The sequence below is a fragment of the Lissotriton helveticus genome, chromosome 7 (genome assembly GCF_964261635.1).
Source record: "Lissotriton helveticus chromosome 7, aLisHel1.1, whole genome shotgun sequence".
NCBI lineage: Eukaryota > Metazoa > Chordata > Amphibia > Caudata > Salamandridae > Lissotriton > Lissotriton helveticus.
This window is the reverse complement of record NC_136068.1, coordinates 1,523,084,446-1,523,106,397: the sequence shown is the minus strand read 5'-3', so window position 1 is coordinate 1,523,106,397 and position 21,952 is coordinate 1,523,084,446. Positions and strand designations below refer to the sequence as shown.

Below are 21,952 nucleotides of genomic sequence, written 5' to 3'. Positions count from 1 at the left end.
TTTTTTTCTTGAGGTTTTTATCACTTGGAGACAGAAGTAGGTTGCCAAATAACGAGCGCTAATGCTGAAATTCGCAGAATTTCATTGTTTGCGATAGCTATTTGGCAGCGAGCGATGTAGGTAAGTTAAAACCTACAAGCAAAATAAGGAATCACAAAATTGCGATTCCCTATTTTGCTCTTGCATTTTAGAAATCGCAAATTGCGATTCCTTAAATGCAATGTAAGTAGCACAAAGAAAGTGCACTTTAGCCTTAAGGAATTGCTAATTACAACCAACTTCAAGTTGGTAGTAATTAGCGATTTCCTTTAAAAAAAGCACTTTTTTGCTTTTTTTTAAGTGCCATGTGAAACACTTATACCCTTAGGGCTTTTATGTGCGCCACAAGTGCACACATGCACGTTTCAGGGGTGCAACAGGGTGTCCATTTGGAACCCTGGCACACTTGAAATTGTGCCCGCAATTTGCGAGTGCCTCTTGGTGACTCGCAAATTGTGGGATCAATTCCTATTCATTCCTATGGGCTTCTTGGCCCATAGGAATGTATGGGAAGGTATTCCTTAATTGCGAATCGCAATTTGCGATTCACAATTAAGGAATATTAAGGAATCGCAAAAAATATTGCAATTCCTACCTACATGGCATTTTGCGATTCCTTAATACCGATTCCCTAAAAATCACTATTAAGGAATCGCAAACATGCATTTACCTACATCTGGCCCTTGGTCTTAGTCCTATTAGGGAGGTATTTTTAGTTTTAAGTGAGTAACCAAGATCTTATGCCAATTGTATACATATTGTATTGATTTGTTTTTTAATCTAAAGATCTGATCATGTTTTTATTCAGACTATGTACTTTTTATTGGTCAGAGGAACCAAAATAAAGTAATTGAATTGAGTGCAGGCGGGTAATGCCCTTGTTTTTTCACAACTATTTATCTTGAAGATTTGTTTATATACCAGATATATAGATGTGGAGTTTGGTATAGTAAATGTATACTTATATAAATATATATACACGTATAGGCGTATCTTCAAGATATTGTATTAATCAATATTTTGAATGTGTCTGTTGTAGTCACTGCTGCAACAATTGTCAAAGCAACTAATTGCTCTGGACTTTTTTAATTGATTAAAGGTAGCTCTTGTTATATAATATGTTGGGGGCACCTGATCTAAACTCATCTCGAGCTACTCTAAGTGGTTTGAACAATCGTGGCTGCCCCCATCAATTTTGGCAGCCACCAGTGTTGGCTGCCCCATCAAGTGTTTGGACTTATCTAACACCTCTTGTATCCACCTTATTTCCTTGTCCTGTCTGCTGAGCCAGGTAATCAACTTACCCACCTTATTGCCAACATCACAAATCTGCTTGTGTCGTTTAATTAATGTGTCCTGGTTTTATTATGAGCCTTGGTACGATATTCTTCCTTTTTCGCCACAAGGCTTCGTCTTACTATGATGTCTATATTTTATATCCAGTTTCTGTTCAAAGCTATCAATCCTTCCTTTAGTGATCTAGTTTTCTGACACTTTGTACATGGCTTATTCTCTAATCACTATTTTTCAAGCCTCCCGCAGAACCACTTTCAATCCTACAGGCTTATTTTGCGCTGGCAAAATCAGAGTACAGTATAGGAGCATGCGAAGAGAGGCAGAAGGCCACCTAGACTTTGGGGAACAGCCAAGTTTTTAGTCTCCTCCTGAAAGAAGGAGATCACTGACTTGTCTCAGTTCCAGTGGAAGTACATTTCAAAGTCTAGCAGCTGCTACCGCAAAGGTTCTACCACTCGCTTTAACTTTCCTGAACCTCGAAGTCTTAACTAATCTCGCAGAAGAGTAACGACGGCTTCTAACTGGAACGTACCACTCAAACTTCCTCTGCAAAGAAACAGGTCCCTGCCCATGCAGGGCTTTAAACACTAAGCAGAGGGACTTAAACTGAATTCTCTGTCCCAGTGGGAGCCAATGCAACTCTGCCAGGGCCCGAGAGGAAGAAGACCTTCTAGGCCAGCCCAAGGCTAATTTGGCTGCCGAGGACTGGATCCTAAGAAGTCTATCCAAAAGGAATTTAGGAAACTCTAACAGAAGGGCATTGCAATAATCTAATCTACTTAGACTAGTGCTCCTTACCACTAGCGCACGCGCCGGGGGAGGCAGCAGGGGAAAGATTTTCCATAGAGATCTAATAATAGGTAGGCAGCTGCCCTCTGTTCTAGTAACCTGAGCCTCCATTGTCAGCTCATCGTTAAACATTATGCCCAGGTTACGGACCGTATCAACTGGTCTAACTACGGTTGACGTATTGCTTGGCCAGAAGTTACTGGGCAGCTCAGAAGGAACCCTATCAGCCGAGCAGTAGAGCACCTCAGTCTTGCCTGCATTAAACTGCAGTGAATTTCGCTTCAGCCACAGGACCGTATCACGCAAGCAGCAATGGAACTCTTCCAATGAGGTTGACTGCTCTCTCTCCAAGGAGAGAATAAGCTGTGTGTCATCAGCATAATTTACGATGTTAATATTATGCTCTTTGATGACCGCAATCAGGGGTTTCATGTAGATGTTAAATAAAATAGGGCTGATTGCCCAGCCCTGTGGCACGCCATGTGTGATGTTAGTTAAGGCAGATTGATATGGGGGAGGGACACTGCCTGCTTTCTATCTGAGAGAAAAGACTGGAACCATTCAAGAGCACAGCCCATCACCCCCACCTCCCTCAGCCTACTCAACAGAGTCCCATGGTTAACCGAGTCGAAGGCGGCAGACAGGTCAGGCAGAATAAGAACAGCTGACTGACCCCTGTCTGCCCGCATCCGAAGCTCATCTATCACGGTCACCAAGGCTGTCTCCGTACCACGAGCAGGCCAAAAACCAAACTGAGCCTCCTCCAGCAATTTATGTTGCTCCAGATGTTTAGAGAGAGTCCTACTGACCACTCATTCTGTAATTTTGACCGGAAAAGGTAGAAGAGAGATAGGCCTATAATTCTTAGGACATTCCGGGTCAAGAGAAGGCTTTTTTAACAAAGGAGTCACCAGTGCCTGTTTCCAATGGGATGGCACTACCCCACTGGCAAGGGACTGATTGCAGATTGACCGAAGAGTAGGAAACAGCTCTGCCTCAAACTCTTTACAAATTTTATGTGGCACAGGGTCCAAATGAGAACCAGAGGAAATACCACATGCTACCTTACAGAAATCATCCACAGTCAAAGGCACAAACTCAGTTAAATAATTAACAGCCAAGCTTTCTGAGATTGTAATAGAAACATCAGTGCCACGCTCCACAATATCGCTGTGACCCATGGTATCAGTAGTTCCAGAGGCCACTTGCTGACGATCCCCCCCCCCCAACTCATTAATGATAGTTTTAATTTTTTCATGGAAGAATTTGGCCAAATTATTACAAAGTTCCTGGGAAGGGGATGTCTGCTTTTTGTGCACTCAGGGCTAGTGAGGCTGTTCAAGATGTTAAAAATACTTTTGGAGCTGTTAGGGGCAATAAGAATCATATTAGAAAAATATTCTGCCTTGACCCTATTAATCTCCTTTTTATAGCACATGATCTTTGATCTCCAAGTGTGTAAGCAACCCCCCACTAAAATCACAGTATGCGCAGGGAGTGAAAAACGCACTACCACCTCCCTTCCAACACGACAGACACAGCCTCAGAGAGCCTTTCAAGCTATCTCAAAAGTAGTTTTCTGAGGGTTATGTTAAGCATTCCAACATGTCAGGGTCCTGTACTTTTCCAGCATCTACTTTTCATCCATCCATTTGTCTGCTCCTTTGGTTTCCATTACTAAAAGAGCGGAGTGATCAGAACCTTCTCCTGTAAGGTTTGTCATGTCTCTTATCCCTTGGTTTAGTATCCTGTTTTACAAAGAAGTTGCCTAAGTGCCAGATTTAGAGTTTGGCGAACATGGTACTCACAAATGTGGTGGAATACCCTGTCTGCCAAACCATGGCGTGCTCTCTCTACTTCAGACGGACTGTCATTTCTGAAAGGTGTGCCCCACTGGCTCGGCCTTCTGCATGTTTATTCTAATGAGCCGATAGAGTAGGGCCTGTCAGAATAAGGGCTTCAGATCTCCCGCCCTATGTAGAGTGGGCGGTCTAATGCTTTTTCTTGACTGTCTGACAACACCAGGAAAAGTCTGGGGGGTTGTTTTTGAAATTCATAGAAGTTTGGTGTATGGCTACTTAAAAGATGTGACAGTGGTTACTCTGAAGGCACAGAGATCACTGCTTGGCTGGAGGTGATCACAAAATGTGGAGGGTGGTGGTCTGTCAGGTTGGTGGAATTGATTGCCTCACATTTTATTGTAAGTTCCATCATACATTGACCAACACCATGGTGTCTGTGAAACCCACTTGCTTTGATTGTGTAGTCATGACTATGTAAGCTTAAGGGAACTTATCCTCCATCACATCCGTAGCCAAATTAAAGTCCCTGCCACTACTAGAGTGGGCACTTAGGATAGCTTTCAGAGCCAGAATGATCCACCTCGATTTCTTACTTTCAAAATGTAAAAACGTCCATAATTTTGCAACCCGCCCCTGCTCCCCTCAGCTGAAATGTCTCACCACCGCTAATGCTCTTGGCTCATTCCACCCTACATGGTAAAACTAACGTGAATTTGGTGCTATAGTGTCCAGCAGTGCCAATGTGAAAAGAGGGATATAGATAAAAAGGGAGTGACATTCCTCTCGTGTACCGCACGCAAGGTGCCCCCATATAATCAGAGCATCAACCAGTCTCTTGATGGAGTTATTTGGCTGATCTTAACCGAAGAGGAGTGTGTTGCACAAGTCAATCCCTCCCAGCCGTGTCATGATCAGAATCATGTCATTGGGGTGCTCTCCAGATCCTACAGCTGGTGTCAAAGGAAGGCTGTTTACAGGATGGCAGTACAACCTCCTCACCAGATCATCAGCGTTAGAGTCCAGAAATGTTTCAGGGTTCTTAGGGATATTACTGTACTTAATTCAAATGTCCAGACATTGCTTCAGGTTGCCCCTAGATTCTGTGATTTTCTTTGTGTCTGTCGTTCACCGGTTGTCAAGCCTGTCGCATGTGTTATCGGTTAATTGTTTAGTGAAGGGCTGGCAAACAAACATTGTAGAGTGATCGTAGTGAAACTGGAAGACTGCCTTGCTCATATGATTCTATGAGGATAAAGCAGTAGTTTTAATCAATAAGAATAAGGATTGCAACCTGTGCCCAGTGACTTACTTACTGAAATCCCAAAGTCCACGTTACTCCTACAGGCTCCAGGAAGCAAGCTTAAGCCCTCAGAACAATTCTCGGACTCCTCCCCACAAGGACAGAAATAAGAATGACCTGTGCCAATGCATCTAGCTAGTTTACACATGGTCCCCTTCTCTGCATCTCACTTATTTGATGTGTTTAATAGATCCAGTGATGTATTTTACACAGGCAAGGAAGGGCACCTATAAAACCGATGGGAGTAGATCAAATTGTGTTTCAGGAACTACTGAGCACTGAAAAATTATTCAAGAAGTAATTTCAAGCTGGGAAAACCATCAGTATGTGGGTAGCTGTTTCTGTGCAGCTGAGCTTTCTGTACCTACGGCTGCTGTTTTTAGGTCTCGCCTATGACAGCAATGCGTTGCATGCGCTGTCTCAGCGAGACCTAGAGTAACCTGTATGTTGGCTTAAACTTTATGTTTTCTGATTTTTTGCTTGCAATTGGCTTACTTGTGGTATTGTTGTTGTTATCTCCCTTTCTGTTGGCTGTTGGTCATTTGCTAACTTCCGTGTAGTCCCAATTCAGCGGCGCTTAACTACAGTGTTAGTACGCTCTGTTTGCACTTCTTGGGGGAGGTGTGGCGCCGCGGCCAGGGCGACTGACGCTGGAATATGGTGATCAGGGTTCGATCCCCGGCTCCGGCGGCAGGTTAGCCCAGCACCATGTGACTCTGGGCAATAGCTTGCTTAATCTTCCCGACGGCCCCCAGCGCCTAGAGACCCTTACGGGTGATTGTGCGCTTTACAAATGTGGATTATTATTATTAATATTATTGCCAACTGTTTTTCACGCTGTAGCCTGCGTCTGTAATTGGACTCTACTCTACTTAGGAGCGGGCCCGCCTCTTGTTGCCCGATGGCTGCGCTAGTGTTTTTACTCTTCCCTGTCTGCAGGCACACTTAATGCACAAAGGCTGGCAGGCTCGCTCGTAACGCTTGCCCATTCGGCCTCACGCCATCCCGTGTCGAAGCTGCTGCTGCCCGCCTCCTGTTGCCCGATGGCCAGGCTCGTGTTTTCACTGTTTCCTGTCTGCAGGCACACTAATGCACAAAGGCAGGCAGGCTCACTCGTAACGCTTGGCAATTCCACCTCGCGCCATCCCGTGCACAAGCTGCTGCTGCCTGCCTCCTGTTGCCCGATGGCTGCGCTCGTGTTTTCACTGTTTCATGTCTGCAGGCACACTAATGCACAAAGGCAGGCAGGCTCGCTCGTAACACTTGCCTATTCCGCCTCACGCCATCCCAGCTTCCCACTGCCCTGCTAAACGCATTCATTACAACCAATCACTGTTCTTTTTCAGCGCCATTTAGGTGCACTTCTAAATAGGAGTGGAAAAAGCATTCACATTTCAGGCCATTTGCTGTTACCAATTAATGCGCCAGCATTTCCTTCCAATTTACCCAACTTACACGTAGCTGGTCGTCTGGAATGGCTCTTTCGCCACCTGGGAGAGGAGGCAGAATTAATCACTTCCAAGGAAGACGACAGACAGTGCTGCCCGAAGATGTGCTCTTGTTTATAGACGGCAGCCACAACAGAAACGAAAATTAACATGAAATCACTGGCTTCCTTTTAGCCAACCATTCATTAGAATTAACATGTGAAAAATGTCACAGTTATCCCAATGAATGGTCGGCGGAGAGGAAGCCAATGATTGCATGTTAATTTTTGTTTCTGTTTTGGCTGCAGTCTGTATCTAGTCAATATGTTACAATTACCAATTAAGTTAACTGATATTGTAACATATTTACTAGTTTTCAACGTGTCGGGTTTGGCGGTGAGCAGGGTGTGATGACCCAAGGTACCAACTCAAGCACTTTAGTTTGTTCACTGAAAACGGCCGAGCATGCTTGGTTACCGCAGTTTTAGCTTATGCAATGCTGTTTTTAGTTTAGCACATCTTTGACTGTGGCATTGCCTCTTGGTGCTCTTAAATGGCGCAGTTTGCGGACTTGTGCATGTTTTCTATGGTGTAGTGTCCGAAGAGGTTCTGCAAGCTCCACCCTCCCAACCAACTAGCCAGATGACATTGGGTGGGTTGCTAGGTGTTGTGTTCGAGGATGGTGTATTCAGTGAATGAGGTTGGTAATCATGCTCTTTGCTGGATAGGTTACTGTCTGATACTAGCACCTAAAAGGCATGCATATAGCGCATGGTTACTTCCAAGGTGCCCACACTTTTTTAATTTAAGATTAACAATTCCCCTACTTTCTGTAAAAAGATGACTGTCCCAGGACCGTTACGCTTACATGCCCCGCCCCCATAGTGCACAGCATCAAAGTTTTCTTACTTTTTTAATATACTGTTTCTTTGGTCCTAGTGGTAATTCCTCATTCTTAATCCTCTATGCAGCACTGCACCTGCGTCTCTATCCCCGCTGATAATTCCTCATTATTACTCCCGTAAGCAGTGCTGAAGCTGTGTCTGTGTTCCCAGTGGTATTTCAAACATGTTAGTCCTCTAGGCAGTGCTGCAGGTGCGTCTCTGGCCCCATCAGTAAATCCTCATTCTAAGTCCTCTACACAGTGCTGCTACCTGCTTCTCTGGTCGAACTGGTAATTCCATATTCTAAGTCTTTTATGCTGTGCTGCAGCTGATTCTCTAGTCCCAGTGCTAGTTCCTCATTCTTAGTGCACTAGACAGTGCAGCAGCTGTTTCGCTGGTCCTGTCGGTAATTCCTCATTCTATATCCTCTAAATAGTGCTGCTAGCTGCTTCTCTGGTCCTGTCGGTAAGTCCTCATTCTATATCCTCTAAACAGTGCTGCTAGCTACTACTGTGGTCCATCTCTAATTCCTCATTCTAAGTCCATTAGACAGTACAGCAGCTGGTTCTCTTGTCCCAGACGTAATTCCTCATATTAAGTCCTCTAGTCATTGCTGCAGCTTTGTCTCTGTTCACAGTGGTAATTCCTCATTCTTAGTCCTCTAGGCAGTGCGGCAGCTGCTTCTCTGGTCCCATTGGTAATTCCCATTCTAAGTCCTCTAGGCAGTGCTGTAGCAGTGTTTCTGTTCATACACCCACTAAACTCTAAACCAAAACACATAGATAAGAAAAATAGTAATTTATAATGCCAATAGCTCGACCTTTGCAAATGCTTGTTGTTTATTATTTCTGCACAGCTGAGCTTTCCGTACCTATGTCGCTGCTGTTTTTGTACATTGTTTCTATGCAGCTGAGCTTTCTGTACCTACAGCGCTGCTGTTTTTGTACATTGTTCCTGTGCAGCAGAGCTTTTTGTATTTGTCACTGCTTTTTTTGTACATTGTTTCTGTGCAGCTGAGCTTTTTGTATCTATGTCACTGCTGTTTTTATACATTGTTTCAAACAGCTGAACTTTCTGTACCTATGTCGCTGTTGTTTTTGTACATTGTTTCTGTGCAGCTGAGCTTTTTGTATCTATGTCACTGCTGTTTTTATACATTGTTTCAAACAGTTGAACTTTCTGTACCTATGTCGCTGCTGTTTTTGTACATTGTTTCTGCGCAGCTGAGCTTTCTGTACCTATATTGCTGCTGTTTTTGTACATTGTTTCTGTGCAGCTGAGCTTTCTGTACCTACAGCGCCGCTGTATTTGTACATTGTTTCTGTGCAGCTGAGCTTTTTGTATCTATGTTGCTGCTGTTTTTGTACATTGTTACTGTACAGCTGAGCTTTTTGTATCTGTGTCACTGCTGTTTTTGTGCATTGTTTAGTAGAAGATGTGTTGATGCAGCTGAACTTTCTTTGTCTTGGTCGGTGTTGTGATGGCAAAAGATTCTGTGCATAGGAGGATGTAAGCTGCTGGGAATCGCGTGGGTGTATGCAGTCATTTTACCGGCTGTGTTGGTGTAGGTTCCTCTCTCTGAGCTGGTGGATATTTTTGCTGTGTTAGGGGATATTATTGTGTTATGATGGTATGGCTTTCTATGTGTGGGATGGGTGCATGTTTCTGTGCATTGCTGATGAATGTGTACATGGGTCAATGTGGGTTTCTTAGCCAATGTTGCAAGCTTGGATTAAAGGCCTGGGTCGGTGCAGTTATGTCCTCACTTATGTGTGGATTTATGTACCATTGTTTGGTCACTCATCTTTGCTGGCAATAGTGCATGTTTTTGTGCCTGAGATGATGCTGGACTCTGTAGCTAGGGAAATATAGGTTTGGCTGTTGGGACTGCAAGAGTGCAGTAGGTTTGTAAATTTTTCTTCACCTAAACTTGTGAAACTTGCTCTGCGTAGGTCGGTAAAGTTTTATGCGCATTGGTGGTGTATGTGTTAATGTAATGCATGAACGGTTGGAGTAGTCCATTATAGGTAATGCTAGAGCTTTCTAAGATTTGACAGGCTTCTGGGGCTTGGTTGGTGTTGTTCTCTCTTGGGGCGGTTCAGGTGTCTGTGCCTGGGTTGGACTACATTTTAGTGCAATAATTGTTGCAGGAGTACTGTGCTTTAGGTTGTGCAGTTTTCTATGTTTTGATCCCGTAGGATCCTGGAGTTGAGTTGATGGTGCAAATATAGGTGCTTTAAATGAGTCTCATGTCTCTGGGTAACACAGTGATTGGAATAATGTATTGGCTTGTGCCTGCGGCAGTACGTGGATAACAAACCACTGAAAGACCTCACATAGACTTAAAGATGTGTTTTATTCTTCTTCTAGGAATTGACATCTTGTTTAGCAAGATGAACTGTGACCGCTCTGTGCTTAGTGATATGCTGGGGTCGACCTCCACCATCCGAGACAACAACATAATGCAATACTTGGGTCTCATTGAGCAGAAGACCAATGAGATTTTAGCCTGCCAGTCATACCTGGATTCTAAGGTACTGTATACAAACTATATGGATAAAGCTGTATGGGTATAAAAGTGATCCATAGGATATATTAAAGCCCCCTTAAAGTCAGGCACTCGACCCATTCCAGCCGGTGCATGTAGGTCGGCAATAAGATATTAGCAGTCTAGTAATATTGGGCTACTCAGTGAAGTTCACAGTAGTGACCTGTTCAATCCTGAAGGGGAGTGCAATAAAATCTGAACTGTGTGTGAGATATTGGAGTTACGAATGTACTTTAGCCAATAAGACAAAAAAAGAAGGTGCACTTTTAACGAAAACGGAGCAGAGTGAGTTGAGTGGGATAAATATACGAGTCACAAACGAGTAAAGAGAATTTTAAATATGTGATTGTTGCATCAGGCGTTCTTGGCAGACTGTATGAACAGATAAACAAATGGCTAGAACCAGCAGAGGACACCCTGACGCGAGCAAGCCCTAGTTTCTGAAGCTGCAGGTCCTGTGCCTGCTGATGTTCATCCATCTTCCTTTCCTGGCAGTCCATGACTAATCACCTTCTCCTTTAATATGATGACTGTGGCACTATGTGTTGTCCCTCACCCTTTTTAGTGGGCACGATTTTAGTTCATTATGCGTGAAAACTAAAGATAGCTTCAACTTGGAAAGCCCGCGCTTCACTTACAGAATAGGCTCCTTTCTTGGTATTATGCAGTGTGAATCTTTCATAGATTCACATATGTTCTGCTCTTCTGCCACTTTATGTTTTCATCTCTATTAGTAACATCAAACTTGCAACCTTCTCTTCATTAAAATACGCCAAAGGAAAAATAATAAGCATGAGGGCTACTGTCCTGACCACAGTGACAGGCCGCATCTGATGATTGTATGGAAGTCCAAAGAATTTTGGCGTTCTTGTCGAATTAACCAGAATCCATTACCTCTGTTGTCCTAATATCTGCCTTACGAGTGATTACTTTTATCCATAGAAATTGTTACGTATCGATTCAAAACATAAAACAACGTCGATATAGCTTCCTCCTACCCCTTTTTTGTTCTCACCTCATTAAAAGGAGGAAGCCAGCCTACATACACCCTTCCTCTTTTTATTTTCTGTCATCATGGACAAGTTGGTTCGCCTATCCTTGGAAATAAACGTTATGTTTTTGCTACAGCAGTCATTTCTCATATGTTTCTGGTAAGTGTAGCTGGCCAACGCCTAACTTTACTAGGACAATTGCTGAGCTGTTGTTAAGGTCTGCACTCAGCCACTGCAAATGTAAAAGAGTTGCTTCAGTCATTTCAGTTGGAGAGATAATCGCCTCAGGAAAATTTCAGGGGGGCATCAGTCGTAGCATAATTGTAGAATTATCAGACAAATGCGTTCACTACCTGTGCTTAATTTCGGTATGGCAGCAGTATTGTAAGACTGCATGTAGACATGGTAATTTGTTTCCTAGTGACTGCCTAAAACAAGAGGTTTATCACTTGGCAGAAAAGTGCCTAGCTTCTGCATTGCATTGCCTAAGGCATTACCAGGCAGCTGAGAAAATCTACATGTAAAGGCTGGGTGTTCTACCGAAACATTGTCTTAAAAACACCATCTAACCATAATATCACAATCAAAATATAGTGACTACGGAAATATTGTGTAGTAAAATGTCAAAAGCAGGTGTATAGTTTAAACAGTTTTCTATTATGGTGTTTTATTGTATTGTTTTATGCTTTTATCATACATGTTATTGTAAAATGAGTCATTTTAAAAATCAATATATATTATTTTATTAGGATTTTATTGAGTTTATTGTGGGATTGGTTGGGTAGTGTTTTTTAAATATATATTAATTTATAAAATGTTTACTAATTATTTAAATTATATATTACATTTTTAATTTGGGGTTTTGAGTATATTAGGGTGTTGGTTGACGAGAAAGCATTGTTAATTATATATTAATGTTAACTTATTTGTTGATTATTTGATATGTTTTAATGTATTTGTTTATTCATTTTGTAGTTTCGTGTTATATTTTAAGATTGTATTCTGAAGTTTAGTGGTGTTTATTAAGAGATTGGTAAAGTAGATTTTCTTATTGATTGTATATTGGTGGTAATTATTCAATTTGCTGATTATTGAAACTATTTGATATACTTTATTTGATTAATTGTTTATTAATGTTTGTGTTAATGACTTAAAATTTAAGTTTGGGTTGTGGGGGTTACTGGTTTTTGGTTTCTTTTTTCATTTTAATAGTGCCTCCGTGCCCCTGTATTTATTTACTGTGCCTCCTGCCTCCATTTGTTTGGGTTTCGATTCTTCCTCCATTCCTGACGCTGCTCCGGCCCCACCCCGCTCCCTCCAGCTTCACCGATCCCCTCCCCACTCGCCACCCCGCTCCCGCCTCCCAGCTGCCCCTCCCTCCCACTGGAATCAAAAGAAGAAGTCCGCAGAACGGGGAGCTGTGACTCGACCTGACCTGGTCAGAGCCGGTCGCTCCTCCCGCTGCCACTGCCTTCCTGAGCTAAGTACTGACCCAGCATTTTGTGCTTGCATTGATTTAATCGTGTCTTCGTGCCCCCGTATATGTAGTGGTGTTTGAGCCTTCATATTGTGCATATTGTGCCTGTAGTGATTTTAATAGTGCCTCCGTGCCCCTGTATTTATTTACTGTGCCTCCTGCCTCCATTTGTTTGGGTTTCGATTCTTCCTCCATTCCTGACGCTGCTCCGGCCCCACCCCCGCTCCCTCCAGCTTCACCGATCCCCTCGCCACCCCGCTCCCGCCTCCCAGCTGCCCCTCCCTCGCTCCGCCCCCTTCACTATCCACTTATGACAGATGCACTTTCGCGCAGCATTCACGCGCAGCGGACGCGCCCCATGCGCGCCAAAGGTAAGCCCGTCTACGCCCGTCCGCGCCTGGACCGCACCCAGCGCCAGACCCCCTGGCCCAAGCAAAATCCCTTCCACCCGCCTAACATACGACGCTGCAACCCTCCATGCTCTCAACACCGGCCGCCTCCCCGTCTGCCACCAAGCCGCCCCAGGACTCACCCATGGACCCTTCACCTGCCACTCCTGCAAATTCTGCTGCAACAAGACCCACACTACACCCACAAACGCCAAACAGAGCTCCAACAACAACCACCTGAAGTGCATCCTGCTCAACACCCGCTGGATCCACAGACACGCCATTGAACTGTGGAACCTACTAGACACCACAACGCCGGACGTCGCCTTTCTTACAGAAACCTGGATGAACGCATCATCAGCACCCGACATCGCAATAGCCATCCCGGACGGCTACAAGATCATCCGAAAGGACCGCACCAACCAAACAGGAGGAGGCATCGCCATCGTCCACAAGAACACCATCCGCATCACGACCGGTTCCGACGCCCCCCTCTCAGCCGCTGAACACCTTCACTTTCAGATACACACCGACCCTAAGACCACACTCAGAAGCACCCTCATCTACAGACCACCAGGACCCCGCACACAATTCAGCGAAGACATCGCTGACTTTATCAGCCTACAGGCCCTCCCCTCCGAGGACTACATTCTCTTAGGGGACCTCAACTTCCACCTGGAAAAGAACAACAACAGCAAAACCTCCACCCTTCTGGACAACCTCGCCAATCTCAGACTCAAACAACTGGTTAACACCCCCACCCACTCCGCCGGACACACGCTCGACCCAATCTTCTCCTCCAGGAAGCACGTCTCCTTCAATCACGCCACAGGACTCCACTGGACGGACCACAGCTGCGTCCACTTCAACTTCAGAAAGACCACGACCCACCACCACACACAACAAGTACCCCGCAGAAACTGGAACAAAATTACCACCAGCTCACCACATCGCTAAACCAAAACCCTCCCGCCAAAGCATCGGACCCAAATCAAGCAGCCATCAATCTCGCACAATGGATCACCAATTGCGCTGACGAATTAGCACCCATGAAAAACCACCACAACAAGCCAGGTAGCAAAAAAGCCCCCTGGTTCAATGACGACCTCAAAAACTCCAAAAAGAACTGCCGCACCCTCGAGAAAACCTGGCGAAAAACCCCAACCACAGACAACATGACCGCCCTCAAGGACTCCACCCGCAAACACCACCAGCTGATCCGATCCACCAAAAAATCAGCATTCAAGGATCGTCTCGACAACAACGCCCACAACAGCAAGGAACTTTTCAGCATTGTCAAAGAGCTCACCAATCCCTGCGCCGGCACCAACGACATCACTCCCTCTCAAGACCTCTGCGACTCTCTAGCCTCGTTCTTCCACAGCAAAATCGCTGACATACATAATAGCTTCGACGACCAGTCCACCCCCCCCCCCCCCCCCCCCCACCACCACCGAATTGAAGCTCCTCACCACCACGCTTTGCGCCTGGAACCCGATCAGTACCGAAGACACCATCCGCTTGATGAACTCCATCCACTCCGGATCACCAACCGACCCATGCCCCCACCACATTTTCAACAAGGCCGACTCCATCATCGCACCCCATCTCCGAGATATCATCAACTGCTCCCTCAACACCGCTACCTTCCCGGAAAGCTGGAAACATACCGAACTCAGTGCCCTCCTAAAGAAACCTACAGCAGACCCCACTGAACTCAAGAACTACCGCCCCATCTCGCTCCTCCCCTTCCCCGCCAAAGTCATAGAGAAGAACAGTCAGCTTGCCGCTTTCCTCGAGTCTAACTACTGCCTCGACCCCTCACAGTCCGGCTTCCCAACCAAACACAGCACAGAGAGCGCCCTCATCGCAGCCACATACGACATCCGAACACTACTCGACAAAGGGGAAACAGCTGCCCTCATCCTCCTGGACCTCTCCGCAGCGTTTGACACGGTCTGCCATAGCACCCTGGTACAACGCCTCAGCAACGCTGGGATACAAGGAAGAGCATTGGATTGGATCATCTCGTTCCTCGCCGGAAGAACCCAGAGAGTCCGCCTCCCCCTTTCAGATCAGAGGCTACCGAAGTCATCTGCGGCGTACCACAAGGATCATCACTCAGCCCCACCCTCTTCAACGTCTACATGAGCCCCCTCGCAGCCATCGCACGCCAACACAACCTCAACATCATCTCCTACGCTGACGACACACAGCTGATCCTCTCCCTCACCAAAGACCCAAACACCGCCAAAACCAACCTACACGAAGGGATGAAAGAAGTAGCCGAGTGGATGAAGAACAGCCGCCTAAAACTGAACTCAGACAAGACGGAAGTCCTCATCCTAGGATCATCCCCTTCCGCATGGGACGACTCTTGGTGGCCACCAACCCTGGGCAGCGCACCCAAACCAACAGACCATGCTCACAACCTGGGATTCATTCTAGACTCCTCCCTCTCGATGACCAGACAAGTCAACGCCATCTCATCATCTTGCTTTAACATCTTACGTATGCTCAGAAAGATATTCCGATGGATCCCCACCGAAACAAGAAAGACGGTCACCCAAGCACTTATCACAAGCCGACTGGACTACGGAAACACCCTCTACGCCGGAACCACAGCCAAACTACAGAAAAAACTCCAACGCATTCAGAACGCCTCCGCCCGTCTCATCCTAGACATACCCCGCCACGATCACATATCCGGTCATCTGAGAGACCTTCACTGGCTCCCCGTTAACAAGAGAATAACGTTCCGTCTCCTCACCCACGCACACAAAGCCCTCTACGACCTAGGTCCCAAATACCTCAACTCATGCCTGACCTTCTACATCCCCACACGCCAACTTCGATCGTCTAATCAAGCCCTCGCCGCGATCCCACGCATCCGAAGAGCCACCATGGGTGGAAGATCATTCTCCTACCCACCTCCGCCTCACACAAAACCATCTCTCCTTCAGAAAACAACTCAAAACTTGGCTATTCCATAAGTAGCTAACGCCCCCTCCCCCCACCCCCCCATCAAGCGCCTTGAGACCCTCTGGGTGAGTAGTGCGCAATACAAATTTTCTGACTTGACTTGACTATTTTTTCAATATTTTTTATAAAAACCTTTAAGTGCATGTTTTTTAAAATTCTATAGTTTAAAGTTTTTATATTTACTCTTTGACTATGTTTTCTTTGTTAACGTTTATTTTTCCATGTGTTTTATTTTTTTTATTTTTTTATTTTAATGGTTTATTAATTACATTTCTGATGGATACTTTAAACCGCAGATTAATCTTCAGACGAATTCTTGAGCATTTTGTTCAGCAATTGGTTTGCACCTTGGTAGGTGGCATTTTGCAGCTATGCTCTAGATCCCTCCTACCCTGGATGTGATGTTGTGGCCCCTACACGACTGTCACCTCTACATCCTGACATAAGTTCCTTTCTTTCTTTGCCTTCTGACATGGATCTTGAGTTCCCTTTCTCGAATTCTGTTAGGCCTTACAGACTTTTTTTTCCAAAAATGTTACCAGTGTGCAAGAGACATGTCCCCCAACCCAATATGACAGGGTTTAAATCTTTCAAGGATTGCACCATCATGTATTACATTATCTGAAAGATACACGTTAGTTATATAGATTCCTTACCTTAGAATTACCCCCAGGCGTCAGACTGGAGACGGAGGTCTTTTTTCTCATGCAAGTAAAGTGAACTGCTACAATCGTAATGCAGACGGCAAAGTATAATGCGGACAGCGAGAACAATATTATAAAATAATACTGTAAGAGCATTGTATGGTTTCTAAACCATATATAAATACATACATAAATAACAAGGGCTAAAAGTACTCACCTGGGGCTTCTAAAATAGGCCTACCCCAATGTACCTAACCTAAGCTTAGTACACGGGAAGGAGTAAGTGTGGTGTAGCATAGGTTTAGTTTTCTTTGCCAAGAATCTATCCAAGGTTTCTCTAGGTTCTAATCAGCTCCATACCTTAGTTTAGAATGAAGGAGGTCTGGTATCTTAGTCTCGGGACTCGATTTCCCAACACCCCGCAAGGGGAGCTTGGAAACACTGGAACTGGATTCTCGCCGAGAGAAATGCAGCCTCTCGATCAGTGCATCAGCTGGAGGGTCGACTTCCTTCGGCACTTGCTGTAGCGAGCTGCGTCGGGCAAGTATATAGTAGAACTGCTCCGAGCCACTGTGTCTTGCTAGAGCAAGTGAAGGCATATTTATACATTGAAGGTGTCTAGTTTGAGGTAAAGTCGGGCATAATAACATCAGGAAAGAACCCCAAGTGAATAGTAGTTCTTTGTAAAGCACATGAGTTCTTGGACAAATCAATATTCAAGCAAGGGAAGGTCCCTGACTGCTTAAGCCGATTTTCCAAGAAATCGTTGTGATGTTTTGATACGGGTGGAAGTAGCCATGCCTGTATTTGGTCTGCATGGGCTATGTCTAAATAAAGGAATGATTTCTATGCCTATATTAGGGCAGTGCGAAGTGTTCCTATATAAGGGCATGAATGGGGAAAATTCAATTGGATCCTAAAACGCCATACAACACTGTAACAGACTGATGTAGGTGATAGACCTGTGCCTGTTTTGCCTGGAATGCGACCAAGGCCCCAAGTCGTGCTCCGACTGCTAGTCGATGGCGCCGAAGGCTTTGCGGGAGCTGCTTGATTGCCGGGAGTCGGCCACACGCTGTTAGAGGTTCCGGTCGAAAGAGAGATCGAGGGACCGGTCGCGGAGCCACCACCATTCCGGTTCGAAATCATTGAAGTCTTTGCACATGTGGTCGGGTAAGTCGAAGCATAAGAAGAAGTTGAAGAAGCATTGTCGCTCTTTAACTTCTCCTCGTCAGTCAGCCAATCCAACGAGGCACGTGGGTGGTGCCCGAAGAGTTGACTCCGAGTTTCCCTCCCTGTCCGGGACCCGGAGTGACCCTGTCCAGCTTTGTACGTTCTACGAGGCGATGCATGCCATCTTTGGGCATGCTTCGGCTCTTGCGCCTTTGGGCCCCGCAGACTCGGTCAGGGGGCCTAGGTCTTCACTGCCGGTGTCTCCTGTCCAGGCCTGGATCCGGATCTGCACCGGTTGACCTGTTTACGTCTCCACCGGCGCTGCTACCGTTTTGGGCACCAGTCGGCTCCCTGGCCGGCGTCGATCCCGGCCTCCATCCCGACGTGGACACGGAGCACGACCTGCATCGTCCGCCGCTGTATCCGGCGCTGGGTGGGGTTTTTATGTCCTTGTCACTCCTGGGCCCCTTTTCAACAACACTGGCACCCAGAGGATGATGAGGAGGACTGGGAGGGGTCAGGTGATCCTTTGACTGACCAGTTGGACAATGAGCAGGACTGGAGAGAGGAACTGGGGGATGCCAGTGGTTTGGACACCTCCCCTGACCTTGGCATGTTGTCTCCTTCTACCGTGGCTACGGAGGAGGGAGCGTCATATGCAGTAGTGTTGCGTAGGGCGCCCGAGGCTCTCAACCTCGAGCTTACTACATTGGCGGTCAGGACTAACCTCCTGACAGAGGTGCTTCAACCAGCTGCAAGCTCTTTGGAGCCCTTGCTGTCGTTTAATGAGGCCCTCACAGACGTCCTTTTGGGCACGTGTTTCAGGCCCAACACGGGGGCTCCCGTGGAAAGGATGATTGCCCACCGCCCGGCTCTGGGCGACATAACTTTCCTCTCCCAACACCCCACCCCGAAAAGCTTGGTAGTTCAGGCTTCTTCCTCCAAGAGCACCTTCCCTACCCCTCCACCGGAAAGTAAATCCAAGAAGCTGGACCACCTTGGCAAGAAAATGTACTCTTCTGCCAGCTTAGGACTGTGGTCTGTAAACACTGCATGTCTCTTGGGCCGTTTTGCGCACTCAGTGTGGGATACGGTGGCGCAAGTGCTGCCTCAGTGTCCGGAGGAGGCCCAGGCAGCTCTCTCCCAGACTGTTGCCGCCAGGAGGGATGCAGCAAAATTTTCGATCCGTTGTGGGCTGGACACCACGACTCTCTGGGCAGGACCATTTCAACGTCACTAGCGCTTCGTCGCTACGCCTGGATGAGGTCTACTGGCTTTTCAGGGGATGTCCAGAACACCTTGATGGGCATGCCCTTTGATGGCTGTCGCCTTTTTGGCGACTAAGCAGACAACGCTTCAAGGACTCACGGGCTACGGCTAAGTCCTTGGGCCTCTCCACCCATCTGGTGCAGTCTGCTTTTCCTCGCTTTCATGGCTACGGAAGGAGTGCCCCGCCACCGCCCCACCCAGAGCCTCAGGCCGCAGCAAGTTTCCCAACCTTCGCGTGGCCAGGGACATGGAAACAACCAGTGTGGTTCCGGGGGCCAGCGGGCGGGCCAGTCCACCAACTCCCCCTCTGCAGCAGCCTCCAAACCCTCCTAGTCTGACCTTTCAGGCTCACCAAACGCCCGTGGGCGGCAGGATTCGCCATCACCTCCCCCACTGGCTCACCATCACGTCGAGCAGATGGGTTTTGCAAATAGTCCGAACGGGCTACTCCCTCCCCTTCAAGACTACTCCTCCAGCAATGCCACCGCAATACCACTGCATGTCGGAGGATCATCTGACCCTTTTCCGGCAGGAAGTTATGGCTCTCTTATGGCTCTGCCCCAGAAGTAGGTTGTGGTTGTTACCCTCACTTCTTTCTGGTTCCCAAGAAGGACAAGGGCCTGCGTCCTATCTTGGACCTCATGGACGTCAATCTCTTCTTCCGGAAGGAGAAGTTCAAGCTGTTGACGCTTGTTCAGGTCTTGTCTGCCCTCAACCCGCAAGACTGGATGGTAGCGTTGGACTTACAGGATGCTTATTTTCACATCCCCATCCTTCCGGCCCACAGGCGTTACCTACGGTTCACGGTAGGCCCGAGCACTTTTAGTTTACCGTGCTCCCCTTTGGCCTTACCAGTGCCCCTCGGTGTTCACAAAAGTGATGGCGGTGGTCGCAGCTCATCTGCGCAGATCAGGGGTATCAGTCTTCCTCTATCTCGACGACTAGCTGTTGAAGGCGAGCTCACCCCAGTCGTCTCCCACCTCCAGACTAGGGGCCGACCTCATGCATTCACTGGGGTTCTCCATCAATGTGCTGAAGTCGCACCTGATTCCCTTTCAAAAGCTCCTCTTCACCTGAGCGGTTCTGGACATGACGTGGTTTTGGGTCTATCCTCCCGAACGCCGAGTCCGGGATATTCGGGATGTTATTCCGATTTTTCAGCCTCTATCCCGGGTTTCGGACAGAATGACCCTGAGGCTGCTGGGACTCATGGCTTCCAGCATCCTGCTGGTCGATCATGCCAGGTGTCATATGCTAGCTCTTAAGTGGGACCTGAAGTTCCAGTGGGTGCAGCATCAGGGGATTTTGTCCGATTGCTTCCAGATCTCAGAGGGCAAAGCTCAGCAACTGCAGTGGTGGCTCACGAACCAGGATTGGGTAAATGGCAGATCCCTCTCCCTTCCCCAGCCAAATCACCCTGTGGTGATGGATGCATCCCTTCTGGGATGGGGCGGCCACATGGGAGAGGCAGAGATCAGAGGCCTCTGGTCTCCGGCGGAGTCCGGGCTTCACATCAACCTCCTGGAGCTCCTGGCGATTCGTCTTGCACTCAAAGCATTCCTTCCCTCTGTCCGGGGAGAGTAGTTCTGGTGTTCATGGACAACACCACAGCCATGTGGTACTGCAACAAACAGGGTGGGGTGGGATCGTGGAACCTATGTCAAGAGGCCCCTCTGCCTCTGGACATGACTGGAACATCAGGGCATACCCCAGGTGCATGCTGGATCACGAATGGCGTCTCCACTCGGAGGTGGTGTAAGGTCTCTTTCAACAGTGGGGAGAGCCTTGGTTAGATCTATTCGTCACCGAAGAGAACGAGCGATGTCATTATTATGCCCGTTGGAATTCCCAAGGCTGCACTCGCTCGGCGAAGCTTTTCGACGCAAATGGAGTTGCAGACTGTTGTACGCCTTTCCGCCTATACCACTTCTGCCCAGAGTGCTGAAGAAGATCAGGTGTGACCGGGCCCAAGTCATTCTTGTGGCTCCGATTGGGCACGGAGAGTCTGGTATCCCGAGCTGCTCAACATTGCCATCGATCCTCCGATCAGAATGCCTCTTCTGGAGGATCATTTGTTGCAGCAGCATGGGACTGTCCTCCACCCTAACCTGTCCAGTTTCCACCTCCTTACGTGGAGATTGAGGGGCGGCAGTTGACGTCTTTCGACCTGCCTCCCGAAGTCTGTGATGTAATCTTGGCAGCCCTCCACAAAGACGGTATACGCCTGCGGGTGGAACAACTTTGTGGCATGATGCACAGCAAAGGCTGTGGACCCTCTTTCTGAAGTACTCTTGTTTCTTCTGTCTGTAGCCCAGCCAGACTCTGCTCCGGGCACTATCAAGAGCTATTTTTCAGCCATCTCTGCCTTCATTCGCCTGCCAGATCAGCCTTCTCTTTTCAAGTGCCCGGTAGTTAACCGTTTCTTAAAACGCTTAATGCATCTTTATCCTCCAATCCCCTTCGTTATGCCTCAGTGGGACTTGAATCTGGTGCTATCCTATTTAAAATGTGCTCCCTTTAAGCCACTGCATAACTGTCCTTTATGTCTTTTGACCCTTAAGACTGCTTTCCTGGTAGCCATCACATCTGCTAGAAGGGTGAGTGAGCTCCAAGCTCGTTGTTCAAAACCTCCTTTCCTGTCTGTTCACCTGGACAAGGTGGTTCCCCTGACCTGTCCATCTTTCCTTCCTATGGTGGTCACTGCCTTCCACACCAGGCAGACCATTACTTTGCCCACCTTCTTTCTGCCTCCGCATCCTTCAAAGGAGGAAGAGAGGCTACACCGTCTGGATCCAAAACGTGCGCTCTCCTTCTATCTGGATCGCATAAAACAGTTCCGGGTGGATGATCAACTTTTTGTTGGTTATGTGGGTGCAAAGAAGGGTTGGGCCGTACACAAACATGCCTTTTCTTAATGAGTTTTGTTGTTTATTAAGGCTTG

The 21,952-nt window shown here is 47.1% G+C and overlaps 1 protein-coding gene across 6 annotated transcripts in view; it reads left to right on the top strand.

Annotated features, from left to right (window-relative positions):
- The window catches only part of LOC144767519 (outer dynein arm-docking complex subunit 1-like), a 650,935-nt gene that overhangs the window by 597,619 nt on the left and 31,364 nt on the right, over window positions 1-21,952 (top strand). For all 6 annotated transcript variants that reach the window (XM_078650940.1, XM_078650939.1, XM_078650938.1 and 3 more), the window contains one exon: window positions 9,908-10,071. In XM_078650940.1, coding sequence (XP_078507066.1) covers window positions 9,908-10,071 — 164 coding nt within the window. The remainder of the gene's footprint in view (window positions 1-9,907; window positions 10,072-21,952) is intronic.